Here is a 14,438-nt window from a genome sequence, read left to right as displayed (position 1 = left end):
ATTGTTGTGTTTAAGTTCAACTGTGTTTCTTACATGCCTGAAGTTGTAGATATGCGTGAGTGTTTAAAAATACTGTGGACAAATAGCTTATTGAATGCATTTTCACACCCTCTCTTGAGGCTGTCTTTACGCTGCATAGTTGTCCAAATAAACAGACTAAAGAAACTCTGCTTTTAAAAATATGCTTCCTGGAGCTACATAAAAATCAAAGAAACTCAAAACGAGAGTTATTCCATTTCAGTCCTGGGCAAGCAGTGTGAACTTCTGTCCTTGTAATTATAAAAATCCAAACCCAGATTCTTCTTGTTACCCCTTGAAAAATTCTGGCAAAGCAAAATGTGCTTCTCTGAACCACTTTTGTCAAAGCCTGGCCTTTGAAAAGGAATACAACTGTGACATTCCAGCTCTGGAAATAAAAAAGATTAAAAAATATATATTAAGAAAAAGATGTAGTTCTGTGATATAGTTCCTGAAATATGTATTTTGCAAAGTAGAAATCCTAAACAGCAGTTCCTCTCAGAACTACATTGTTTCCAAAGACATCTCAGGTACCTGGATTTTTCTAATTTGTAAATAATGAAATTGGAGCTCTGTGAACTCAAGAAGTCTCACTCACACATTTGATTCAAATGGCCTCTGTGTGAACTCTATAAAATGCTTTAGCTTTAAATTATCAGTTTGAGTTCATGGTCCCTGGTGGTAGCTGGAGTTCTTGCTTTTTTCTTTAATTCCTTGTAAACTCTTTTTCATTTCTTGGCTATTTTTGGAAAGGAACCATCTGACTGAGACATATGTATTTATATGTATATTTTACAATATGCTGCAGTCATTGAATTGTTTTAAGAGTAGATTGTTTTAGTGAAATGTCAGAAAATCTGTGCAAAGTGAATGCTCAAAGTTCCCTTGAATAATGAGGCTATTGTTAAATGATTGAATACTTTAGAGATTAATATCATGGTATGCTGACATGCTGGTTCATACCAACTGTAATTTCACAATGAATCCTCCATAAGTAAGCAAGATTGTGAATGAGAAGTTGGATAGAAGACAGCACAGCATGCAAGAACATACAAAGTAAATAAATTCTACATTACAGGAATGATATGTTGGGGGGGGTATTTCCACAATACCTGAAATAACTGTTGTGTAGATGCCAATGAGCAATGTCTTTATAGTAGGAAAGATAGGGGTTTGATTTGTAATTTTTTTTCCTCCGATTCTTTGAAAATCAGGGTATGCCTGCTATTGTTATTTGTGACAGGCTACAGTAAACCACATCTCATTCTTTGAAGGGTTTCAGTTCTTAAGCTGTCTTCTCAGTAATGCATCCTATCATTATACAGAAAATTTAGCAGCACTGTTAAATGTCTACAAACAAAAGTTGCATTTAAAAAAAACCACATTTGAATTCTTGCTAATACAGAGTAATTAGTAGTTGAAGATTTAATGATGGCCCAGAAGAAGGACTGAAATGTTCTGCATGAAATCATAGTTATTAATTTGTGCATGGATTTCATTTTTCATACTTAGTTTAGCAACTGTAGAATATTTTGCTAATTAATTATTAACACTGGTTATTTGTCATGGCAGAAATGTGAGGGGAAAATACAGCTTTCTATCAAAGGAAAAATACTAATGTCAGAATTTTAATTTAAATATGATGTACAACAATGTAATCATATTTTACAAGTCTTAAATAGTGTCAGTATTCAAACATACTGATGGAATATGAATATAATAGCACTAATTCAGAATAAACATTTTAAACAAAAACTGCAGTGAAGAGTCAAGTGTCTTGCAACAAACTGGGGAAAAACACTATAAAAATGTCAGGGTTTTATGGGTTGTGCCACTTCAGTGAGTGACATTTTATTCTGTCTTGGGTATCAAGAGTGTGATGATCTGTAGCCTTATTATAAGCACTGTGAATAGGATTTGAGCTACTGAAGGCAAAGAAAAAACTGCCTTTGATTTCTGCAAGTGTTGCATCAGGCCACTTAATTTCATTTACATGCAGACAAAAAATATTTTATTATTTTTTATTTATTTTTTTTTTAGCAAGGAAAGGAACAAGGCTAAAGGAAAAGTTACCTTAAAACTACTAAAGGGATATACTTCTTAAAGCTCTGAAAGGTCAAATTCTTTCTATTCCCAGAAATGCAATATCTGTTTAAATTTCATTTACTTTAACTTCTGTTTTACCTGGCTTTATTTCCTAAGTACTTAAAACACTTACAGCAAGTCTCCAGAGCCTGTACACTTTCATTTGGGACCATTTTTCCAGAGGTGAATGTGCATATAATGTTTAAGTGTATGAATGCAGATAGTTTGAACAGGAAATATGTCGCGCTCTCTCTTGGTCCAGGGGTGGTTTAGATCTACAACCAAAGGATTTAAGAGGCCCTTCTCCCTTTTTCTGTGGTGCTTTTGAAACCCTGGGACAAGTCGTTACTCTGAATTTCTGTACTAACTTGTATTATATCTAGTAAAGGAATGCTTTTGTGAACTTGACAGCCAGACTGAAGTAAGTAGAGAAGACAGCAGATGAATGTTAAGTTCTTACAGAAGTACTGTCTTGTTGATCCAGTACACCATAGGTTCCCTACACCTCCTTGTTTCTGTTGGTTCGCCAAGCCAGGCATTGGTGTGTGCAAATAAATGGTGCTCTGAACAGCATGAATTTTGTAGCTGTATTTTTTGTGTGAATAAAAGAGCTTAATCTTAATTTTTCTTTTTTTTTTTTAATTAAAACATAACGTACAGAGAAACAACAATGAAGCAGCTCAATCTCTGTTAGTGGATAGAATAGTAATGTGTTGTATTTTTTTTGAGAAAAAAATACTAGCATTGAAAATGCCATGTAGTAGATGAAATGTCCAGAAATGATCATGCAAATTAGAATTTTCTTTCTGGATGAATTTCCATTTTGGGGATATTTAAATGTCTTAAGTTCATGTGGCAGCGTATTGTTGGAATAACATATCTGAGAAACCCAGCAGAAGTTTCTTCTGTACTTTAGGCCTTATAATGTGGCTTTTTTTTTTTTTCTCGCCAAATCCATGATTTTCTTAACAGAGCCTGCTTTAAACAAGATAAACCCAGTTATGCTATTTATATATTAATTCACAAGAATGAAAGAGCCTCAGAGTTGCTTATCTAAATCCAATTACTGCTGGTCATATTCATCCCAGTACAAAAGTTCCCAAGACAAAAGCATATGTTACCTAAATGCCCAGAAATGTCGACTGTTTTCAGTCGGGTGAATTGTTGTCCGAGTGCAATGCATGAGGCCTTGAGTAAGCCCTGATTCTGGAGACATAATTATTAAGCTTTGAACTTGGAAATTACATGGTGATTCCACTGGTTTCCCTAAGCAAAGAATTCTTTATACTAGTTACTTGAGTTTAAATTCCAAGACTCACATTCATTTAACACATAAAAGCAGGAACCAGAATTGGGCAAAAGCTTTGTTTTGTACACACCTGTGCACCTACCACCTTGTAGCTGAGGACAGCAGTGTATATAGCAGTGAATTGGGTGGTGGTGAGAGAATCAGCCTGTCTACTCCAAAGGCCATTTTGTGTTACAGGACGGGGAGAGGCCACTCCAAAAGGCGGGCTTGGAGGACAGAGTAAGACATACCTATCCTTTTCCATAACCACATGGAAAAGCTGAATTTCAGTGTGAATGACCCCAACCAGTCTGGTCTCCCAGGCAATCCCTTTTTTGACCCAGCAGCTCCTGGTGGCAGTTGTCCCTTAGTAGGGGGATGAGTGGCACCCAGTTCCCCTGTCTTGAGCTGGTTCACAGATGAATCTCACTTGCCTCCTGATCCTGGTTGCCCACTTGTCTTCCCTGCACCCTTGGCTTTCTGCCAGCAGAAACAGAAATGGCTTGAAAACTTTGTGTCATTTGACAGCAAATTCCTATTGGGTTGGGTTCGGCATGGGCAGTGAGTAAGGCTGCAACATCTTGCGAGTGGTATCACTTGCAGTTGAAGTGCTTCTTTTAGGAGCTATCTCCATTTTAACAGCAGATATCAGATAGCTTCCCAGGAGCAACTGGGTTGAGCTTTGTCTGCAGTGTAAGTGCTGATTGACCACCTGCATGCCAGTTCTTGAAATGATCTATTGAAACTGCAACTTTGATGTATGTTGAGGGCTTATTCTGCATTGCTTGCATCTTTCCCATCTCCTGAGTAGTCAGAAAATGCGGGGTGCAATGGGATGGGGCTCTTGAGTGGTTTTTGACATAGCTCTGTAGCCAGGACCGAGCATAGAGGTTGTTTCTCTGTGGGGTCTTCCTTTAGTTGTACCCTCTATGTGACACTGTGCGTTACTGCCATTTGTAAGTGAAATGTTTTTTAAGTTTTCCTTATAATTTTAGTAGTGGATTTCAGGTGACTTGAGCTGTTTCACCCAAACTGATATATACAAGGAAAGATAAAAATGTTTATATTTGTATGAAGGTATTTCTGTCCCCAAATTAATGTTTTCTTGGAATTTAAGAACGGCTGGGCTGGGTCAGACAGGAATTTGTTTCAGCATCTCTGGAGGTGCCTGATGTTAAAACAGGGACAACACGTGATGATATTTCTGTGCTATCCTCTCCCATCTTCTAGCTGTATGTAACTTCGAGGGCCACAAATGTGTCTTTGCTTTTAATTTCATGACAGATTTCCCAACCTAGAAGCTGTGTGGTAGCTTTATGTAGAGATGAGCCTCCGTGGGTTATCAACACAGGCTGTGGCATTGAGTTCCACAAGCAACTTTCCATTCTGGGGAAGTACATCTTTTGCAGTTTTTAAACTTTAGAATTTTCTTGGCAGTCCTTATGTATTATGAGTAGCAATGAACACAACTAGCCATCATCTCGCTGCTGCAAGGATGCTTCTTTAATGAGCTGAAGTCCTAGTCTGTGTAGTTGCTCGTGATGTGGAAGCTCTTTCAAATGTCTGACCACCTGATTTTAAATGAAAATTGTTACTTAGAAGAACATTAAAAGCATAATTGAATATAAGGGTTTAAAATATGTATTTCTTTTTAAAAGCATGTAAACAATTTTATTTGTGCTTACTATGCATTTAGAAAACATTTTGTGAACAATGTAATGAAAAACAACATGTGCTGCCTGTCTGGAAATCTGAATAGCAGTTTCAGTTCAATGTTCAGTAGAGATGTTCTTGGGGTAGCTATCTCACAGGTTCATTGCATCTATTTTCTTCAGTACTGTGATGCAGTAGGTTATCCTTGATGATGCAGTTGTTATGTTGAAGGGTTGGCAATAAGGCATTGAGATGAACTCATTTCCACCATTATCTTTTTCTGACCAGAATTTTTGATTCAAAATCTTTGAAACAATACCTGCATTCACTGTAAGTCAGGAGGAAATTAAACAGTACTCATGTTTTCTCATGACAAGAAAACTATATGTGATGTTTTTTACATTAGTGATATCAGTAGTTTGCAGAGATGGGCAGGCTGTTGAATTTTACAGTACTTTCAATTTAAATGTAAGAAAACAAGAGGCCAGCCCTTGTGATGTACTTTATCTTTGTTTCTGTGTGTGTTCCCATTAAGCAATATATTTTTGTTACTTCTGGGGAAATAAAATCACAATTAAAGGTCAAGCAAACAGAAAGCCAAACAACTTTGGAGGGAAGACATAACTTAATACCACTCTTCACACATGCAAGAAAGAAGTATGACTACATTTGTAGGAACAAAATACCTTCCTGATTTCATGCAGCACACTAATGTTCTTCATCAGAACTGATGTTCTGATTACTGTAAAATAATTACTTAAAATATTTAGGCAAACAGTGTCCAAATTAATTCCAATTACTTTCTTGTGGTAGCACTCAAGGTTTATAGCAGTAGATTAAATTGGCTGCATATGGCTAATTGCCTATAATAGTGTTTGTTACTGTGGTGCTTCTTACCACTGATGTCTGTTTCTGCAAATGTGAATGTGTGCATGTAACTTTACATGCAGGAGGAAATCTCTTTTGAACAGAACAGAATTAGTTCTGTGAGTAAAATCTCTAGTGTAACTAAGTATTTGCAGAATCACAGTATGTAGCAAATAACTCTGGGAAATCTGTAATAAAAGCAGTGGAACCACAAATGCCTGCCTCTGCTGGCAAGATGTGTTAAGGTTTAGCTCTCACTTGGCTTGGATGAAACAACATATCAATTCATTAGGAGTGGCTGAGCTGAAAGGGAGGCTAGGTGTTAGTTTTTGTTGGCGGAAGTTTAGGTAGGGGTTGTGTTTTATTTGAGGTTGTTGTGGGTTAGCCGCTGATTTTTTGCTGGATTCTTTTTCCATATATCTGTCAGAGGCCATTTACTGCACAAGATAGTCATGTTTTTTTTTGCATTTTTTGCATGTTTTTCATATATTTGATTTTAAACCTAAATTATTCAAATAAATGAAGATGCACCACACAGGCCAAATTTCCTGCTGGGTAGGTTGGCCCACTGAAAAACCATAGATCACTCTGGCGGAGAATTTGACTTTGCCTTCTTAAGATATGTGAAGACTCTAATGTCTTTGGGGCCAAAGTCAACTTCAGGTGTTACCATGAAGAATTATAAAATTAAGTGGAACATAAGTGAGTATAAAGACCCAATTCTGGAGACATCTGAGGTTAGAAAAGCATGTGATCTCATGGCTAACATTAAATGGGTTTGGAGTGGAGGCAGATATGACAAAAATAGACCCACAGCTACCTGCGCATATACCCATTATGGCGGAGTATACAGTCAATTATGTCTGCTTTCAGAGCACAAAATCCTGCCTCTCTACAGAGCCATCAAAAAAAGGAGAGGGTGTGAAGGAGAGGAAGGCTTGTATGATTATTTTTGTTGTTGTTGTTCCTAAAAGATGGCTGAATCAGGTCGCAACTTAGATTGTACAAACTCTTAATGCCTTTAGGTCGGTTCACCCTCCTCTTGACTGGTTTCAGTCTGAAATAAAACAAAGCATGTTTTTCCTCCCCAGACTGAAAGTCAAATGGAAACAAATGCCTTTGTGGGTTCTTAGGGAAAGGAAAAACAGTGAAATGGAAAGTCTCACTTTGCATCAGTCACAAAAACAGAGTGAAGAGAGATGGAGAGACAGTCTTTTATCTAAAACTAAGTGGTTACATGTCACTCGCAGTGTGGAAATTTGAGCTGAGAACTTTTTCAGGCACAAAATTGCTTTAAATCTTCTGTGCTGGTACCGAAGAGTATGTGCAGGGAGGCTGTTCTCAGTCTTTCCCATTGCTGCTGCTCCTTGCTCATGAGAAAGTATTTGCTGGGTCCCAGACTGAAACTTTTCCCCTGTGAGTGATGGTACCATTCTCTTTGGCTCCCTGTCCCTTTCTTTTTTTTTTTTTGTGTGTGTGTGTGTGTGTGTGTGTGTGTGTGTTTTTTTTTTCTGGTTTACTGGGTATGTTTGCAAACTGGTAGGGCAGAAAAGATCATGCCTTGAATATGTAGTACAGTGCTCTGACTGCTCTGGGTCCTTTTCTCTATAGCAACAGACATAGGTTTCCTCCTGAGGCATAGAAGGGAATTGCAGCAAGATCTTCCGCATCCTGGTTTCTGGATTTCAAATAAAAGTCACTTAACACTAAATTTATATTGCTGTTAATAAAGATTAACCAAATAAAAAAATTGGTCTTCCATACATTTCAAGGTTTTATAATTGTGAACTGTTGGTTATTTTCCATGAGTGTTGCTTTTCTATTTGAAGGTTCCATTTCATTATAATCTTTTATAATAATACATATTTCATTGATGGTGAAAGTTACGTTTCATGGACAAGTCTTCCAAAGGAAAGTGCGGTCCATCAGAGTACCAGTAATGCTCTTTAAAAAAAAACTGGAAAGGACATTTTAGAGGAAGTTCTCTTCAGTGAAACAGGGACCAAGATATACCAGTGACTTGAGAAATGAAATGATTTTCCTTATTCTCCTGAAGTCTTATATTCAGCCATAAATGCTGTCTTCTGTGACCTTTTACCAAGGTTTTGTGATACTTACTATTAAGTCTGTTGTTTTAGTCTTAAATTCTGTGAAGTAAAGACAGATATCTACTTTATGGTCTAGCTGCTTTATGCAACAAGCTGTAGCTGCCCAAAGTCCATATTAATCATGCTAAGTCTATCAGAATGCAGTGCAGTGCCATGCTGTCTATGGGAGGTAATATAAATCCAACTAAGTATCAACATTCATCTTGGAAAGAGCTAGAAGCACATAAACCTTAAAGCTTCTGTTTATCCAAACCAGAAATTTAGAATGTGTATGTGCAGGCATGGATGCACACATGAACACAAATGGCCAAAATTCCTGCAGTTTTGTTAATCCTATAGGAATCTGGTCCATATCTGTTAAAACAAACCTTGTTTGGAAGTTAAAAATAAAAACAATAGTAAAAAAAAACTTAAATTAAGGAAGTGTAAGTAATTTAACCAAAGAAATCTTTTTCCTTCTGCTGATGCCCTAAATTCCTTGCTGTTATTGTAATTTATGCTGGCAGTGCAGTGTAGTGACCAGGGATGGACAGGGTGTGGTAAATGACCAGTGCTGCTTTTAAAATTAACCCTAAGAGTGTCTGTTGAACTGCACAGAAGGAATCTCTCCAGGAGTATCAGGCAAACATGTTTTCAAGAGCACTAGATCTCTTCCTAGTGTATGTGTTACATGTGCACAAAAATAGCTAGTATGTTGTTAAGATATAGTAATGTGTTTCTGTTTTTTTGTATTCTCTACAGGTATGGGAAAATTGTATCCACAAAGGCAATTCTTGACAAAAATACAAATCAGTGCAAAGGTACGTGCAAAGCGTCCACCCTCTGAGTTCATTGTCTGTTTGAATAATTGACTGGTAGCTTGCCCGCCAAGGCTTTTGCTCCAACTGTGCAATCAACATAATGTATGGTATATTACAAGCATATTTAATAATGCCACAGCTTTGAGTTGTGTTTCCAGTAACATTGCTCATTAATTTTTTTCATTAACAAACAAAATGAAAATCACAAATCAGAACAAGTATCAAATTGCTTCGGCAGAAAAGTAAATTACTTTCTAACCACATAGTGTTGTCTGATTTGAATGATATGATCAGTGATGCAAATTGATTTCCCATATAAAACTGAGAAACCTTTGGGAAAAGTTTCCCGAGCAAAACCTGGTTTATTTTTTCTCATTTTTGTGAGGTCTTGGGCTATACTATTGCAAGAATATATTCTTTATGACACACACAGATCCACAGGTTGCTATACTGTAATATAAAAATGATTCCTCTTCCAGTTTTGTTCTTAATTTTCTTGCTAATGTATGAAAGCATTTTTTAGTGAAATACAGCATGTTTTGTGCATGTGTATAGCTATATTTGCCTAGATAAATATTGACCAGCATGTCTAGTAGCATCTCAGGACTAGAGTTGTTGTTCATTTACCAGTCTGAAGAGCCATGAACCCTATGGGGGAGAAGCTGTGCATTGAAAAGACTCTGTAACTTTATGCTAGTGGTATACAGGATCCTTTTGCACTAGTAACTGCTAGAATGTGTTCTTCTGATAAGAAGCAGATTCTGGACAGCATTTCTATATGAATTAGTAAAAAAAAAAGCCAAACAAACCATTGCAGTAGAGGAATACATTTAATGAGTGACCAGATAAGGCTGTGAAGAGAAGCAGCAAAGGTATTTGGGGAAATTATGACATGGGGCAAAATCCTGCCATCTGTACCAGAGATGTTATTGAAGTCTCTAGAAGTGTGTGCCTTTATTGCCTGCCAGCAACAGCATCCATTAGTGACTAAAGGGAAGAATAAGTTGGAAGACTGCAATTTTAGCCCCAGAAAATGTCAGCAATCCCATCAGTCATGGTCCATCATGTGGCACTACCATGCATTTACTTTCACCTGAATGTGCGTTTTCTTTCCTGGGACCTCTTCCGCTAACATTACTCTGTATTTCTTTATCACACCAGGATCAAGACTTGGTTTGTTTTGTTGGGGGTTTTGTATTTGGGTGGTAGGTTGGGGTATTTTGCTTTGGTTTTGTTGGCATTTTTATTGTATTATGAAGGAATACTCTTGTGGGATGACAGGCTAGGCCAAGTGCAGAAAGCCCTGGCAGGGTGGCCAGCTGGGCACAGAGGTGAGCCTTGCAGTTTTGGAGCTGGGATGAGATAGACATGCCTGCTGCTGGCTGCTGCATGGGTGGAAGGTTTGTGTTGTGGAGGCAGGCTGCAGCATGAAGTGCTGTAAGGAGAGGGGGACTTGGAGCATGATAGAACTACAAAGGGCTGGGTGGATCAAGTGGATTCTTAAGTGGTTTAGCAAGGAGGAAGAGTTCTGTGGTGGGACAGGAAGGGTTTTGGAGTAGGAGGGCTTGAGGATGAGGTTCTGGGGAGGGAAGGTGTTAGATCATAGGCGTAGGAGATCTGGAGGGGTCTTGTGGGGAATGAGAAATAGAAACTACATGATCAGGTAGGCTGGGGTTATGCTGGGGCCACACTTTGCTGTCTTACACTCCAACTAAGTATTTCCCTTGGGGACGAAGACATGTAGGTCCTTGTCTCACTTCCCACTACCATACAAGACTAACATGTTCTCTGTTAACTCATGTGCCAACTCTATCCTTCATCTTCTTTTCTGAAATTTGTCCCTCTGGAATGGCAACACAAATCAAGCAGGTGGAGATGAATTTGAACTGGACTGTATGTTGAATAATGGGATGAAGTCCGTGGGAGAGGGAAATGTATTTGTCTCTGTGTGGTTGTCTGAAACCACTGCGATGTTGGTGCAGATGCTTCAATTGGGTGCTTGAAGGGTGGTGGAGAGAATCTGGGGGAAGCGTGCTCAATGATTGTTCTAAACTTCTGGGGTATTTTTAAGTGTATGTGTGACTCCACGAATGTTGTGCCGTGTGGTCAGAATGTCCTGTTCTCACTGCCAGCGGTAAACAAGGAAAGGAATGGATCTATTTGTGAAACACAAAATGTAAAATTAAAAGACTGTCAAGAATATGAATGTTAGAGTTTCAAGAAAGAGAAATATCTGGGTTTGGTGTTCTTCATATTGCAGTTAGATTTGAAATTATTGTATGGGGGTTATGTAACAGTGAGTTGGAACTTTGTAGAAGTTTGCTTTCATGCTGTTGTATTACACTGTAGGGCAGAGATATTTATTTTTATTTTCAAAGATGGATCTTTATATCTTAAGTGGTGCCATTAAAAGATCATAAACATAATTGGATTTATTAACAGTATGCTTCATGGCATTAAAAAAAAGAAGTAGATGTTTTGCTGCTTTAAATGCTATCAACAATTTCCTTCTTCAGTAAGGCTACCAAAAAACCCCAAAAAGCAAGCTTCCCAGGAATCAGAAGTGGAAAGGACCTGAGGAGGTTGAAGAGGTCAGGATCTGCCTTGGGGCAGGATCAGCTCCAACCCACTGCTGAGGGGTGTTTCTGTAACCTTAGCTCAAATGCCTCCAGCAATGGAGATTCAAGATCCTGATAGTACTCCCTCTCTTCACTATAATGAAGTGTTTCCTAATGTCTAATCCTAATCTTCCTTGATGCAATTTAAGCCTGTTGCTTCTTTGCTTTTCCCTTGGGGAGATGCAAAACAGTTTATTCCTTTCCTCTTTGCAGCTAACGAAGACTGCTATGTGTCTGCCATATATTTTCCTTAGATTTTACCACTGGTCCTTACACTTTTTCCTTAAAGCCAGTTTGCTTCAAGTTTCTGGTTTATAGCACTTTGCAGGTCTCTCTGCAATTATCTCACTTCTTACTTGAAGACCTTAGAACCAGGCGTGGGATATCAGATGACCTAAATCCTACCATTTTAAATAGTGTGGAGAGATGATTTAATTTGTCATCTTTGTGATCACATGACTCTTCTCTTTGCTGATGCATCCATGTAAATAGCTACATGTATTTAAGATACAGATACATTTCTGAGGCATGGGCTGTTGCATGAGAACAATAGTGCTGATTTATGCAAAGAGATTTGCTGCAGCCTCTGGTTCTGTTATTGTTTTCTCCAGTGCTGTTGCCAGCCAGGCATTCCTTATTGTGTACTCTGCTCTGTGCTGTTAATTATTCCCTCTTAAAGCTAGTACTTTTCATTTGTCTGCATTGAATTTTATCCTATTTTTTCCTGGCTACTCCTCAATTTGCTAAAATTATTCTCTAATCTTAAATCTTCAGAGTGGTTGTAGCACTTCCCTCTTTAGTATCCTCTTCACAGTTAATAAATGATTTCTCTAATCCACTGGACAAGATAATTTGGAAAAGACTGAATAATAACAGAGCTGAGGATAATTTTTGAGGAAACCCTCTCAAGTGCACTGGGTAGTACAACACTGAGCTGTTGACAACTTCTTTTTAGATTGGATTTTCTAATCAGTTTGGCACTTACATAACAGCAGTTTTAGCTAGATCATATTTCTGCCATTTGCTCAAGTTATGAGTGACAACCAAGGATTAACTAAAAACTGTAGTATTTTCCTATCCATAAGGCTAGTTACCTACTAGACAGAAGCATGATGTGACATTTATTCTTGCTAAATCCATGCCGCATGGTATTAATCATGTGTTACCTTTGAAGGTCTGTGAATGGATTTATATGACTATTTGCAGTAAGATGTTTCCAGAAGTTGAATATGTTTCTAATACACTGGAGTCTACATCCATTCTCTAAAAGTAAAACAAATACTAAAAAAAAAACCACAAACCCTAAAAAAAAATTACCTTCAACAACAAAAAACAAAACCCAGGTAACTTGTTTAGTCCTCTCCAGTCTTCTGGGTCTTGCTCACCTTCTGCAGAGTATGTGTTATTAAATGAACACATCATCCTGTGATGTGTACCCAAGGCAGTAGTGTGGACTAAATTCAAGGAGATGGTAGAAGTTATCACATGATTGGAGATTTTGGATTCTATCTCAGGGTCATTTGTGCATTGACTAAAGAACAGAGTAGAGCTCTGTACTTTGGAGAAAGTGGAAAATAGTTAATATAGCAAAGAAATTATTTTAAATAGCCCATGTAACAGCAGATGTGTTAAAATAAGTTTTTGCTTAGCATAAAGTGTTAGGTTTCCTTTTGACAAAATGAGGAAAACATTCTTCATTGGGCTTTAAGTCATTCTCCAGTATTCCTCAGATTTTTAAAACGATACCCACTACATTCCTTTCATGCTAAGGAATAGTGCTATCTGAGGATTTCTCCCTGGTATGAATTAAGCAGTCCAGTCTAAAGTAATCATATATGCTGCAAGGGAACTCACTAGGGAAACCTTTTGACATAACCTCTAATTTTCAGATTGCTCTTTGCTGGTGGCATAACTGCTAAGTGAGGCAGAGGAGAAGCAACAATCACCCTGTAATAGAATAATATATAGAACAAAATAAGCACAGTCATGACAAAATGTCCAGAAACCACTGAACAAAGCAGGGAACAATCACATATGGAGAATAATGAAAAACAGACACATGATTCATTCAGATGTTCAAACACAAAACCCCTAATGAACAAGTCAGAGAGTTTTGGCTGCTTTTGTTTTTTCCCTTTCCCTCTCCCCATGTGCATTGCCCTTCTGGGTCTACCGTATTTGATAATTTAAAGCATAGGGAAATGAAATAAAAGAAACCATTCAAGAGAAGCGTTAATCTGAAACGTGTAGACTCTTCTCTTTCCAGCCCTTGCCTCCCACCCTTTCCAGACTGGCTTGCCTTTGATAGACCTGAGTGCTTAGAGCCAGGGGAATGAGTAATGGTTGTTTCACAGTACAGTTTCCATACCTCATAGCAATGGAATACAGAACAGTTAATCTGCCAAATACACAAGCCCATTTCTTAGCATATGTGTTACTGTCATCTGCATCTGCCCTTGCAGACACCTTAATTGCATGCATGCGGACTTACTTCCTGGTTTAATCAGGAGCTCATATGATTTTGAGCATTTTGCTAGGACCTTAGAAGATGATCACAAGAGAATGACCAAAAGTCTGAAATCCCACCTGTGGGAAGTTTTTTAATAACTAAAACCTGTGAATCACAGTAATGTGTAGAAGACAAACACTTCAACTGCATATTCTTCATTTTATGTATGTTTTTTCAAACCTCGCATTACTCAATTTGTTAAATAGCAGTGTTTGTCTTAGGAGAGAAATGTGCCTAATGTGATGAGGGGAACTATAGAGACTCTATTTATGATTTTAATATTTCATTATGGCATTTTTCCTGTTGAGAAATGTTAGCAATGATCTATTCATTTTTAAAATATGAAAATTGGGGATGCAGATATGCAGTCATTAGGATTGTGGTGGGTTTATGGTAAAAAAAAAATGCCGTGAGGTCATCTGCGTTAACCTGCCATATATCACATGCAATTTTATTTCTCCAGCTGCCTTACTATTTTTAGACCAGTACTTA

General features: G+C 37.8%; 1 protein-coding gene across 6 annotated transcripts in view; it reads left to right on the top strand.

Moving 5' to 3' along the window:
• Window positions 1-14,438, top strand: part of RBMS3 (RNA binding motif single stranded interacting protein 3) — a 742,307-nt gene that overhangs the window by 397,894 nt on the left and 329,975 nt on the right. For all 6 annotated transcript variants that reach the window (XM_061362639.1, XM_061362642.1, XM_061362644.1 and 3 more), the window contains one exon: window positions 8,761-8,819. In XM_061362639.1, coding sequence (XP_061218623.1) covers window positions 8,761-8,819 — 59 coding nt within the window. The remainder of the gene's footprint in view (window positions 1-8,760; window positions 8,820-14,438) is intronic.

The sequence above is a fragment of the Neopsephotus bourkii genome, unplaced genomic scaffold (genome assembly GCF_033783945.1).
Source record: "Neopsephotus bourkii isolate Nb327-2 ecotype Australia unplaced genomic scaffold, CSIRO-AGI_Nbou_v1 NB_1132, whole genome shotgun sequence".
In the NCBI taxonomy this organism is placed as follows: domain Eukaryota; kingdom Metazoa; phylum Chordata; class Aves; order Psittaciformes; family Psittacidae; genus Neopsephotus; species Neopsephotus bourkii.
Note: the sequence above shows the minus strand (reverse complement) of the source record. Positions and strands in the feature narration are given on the sequence as shown.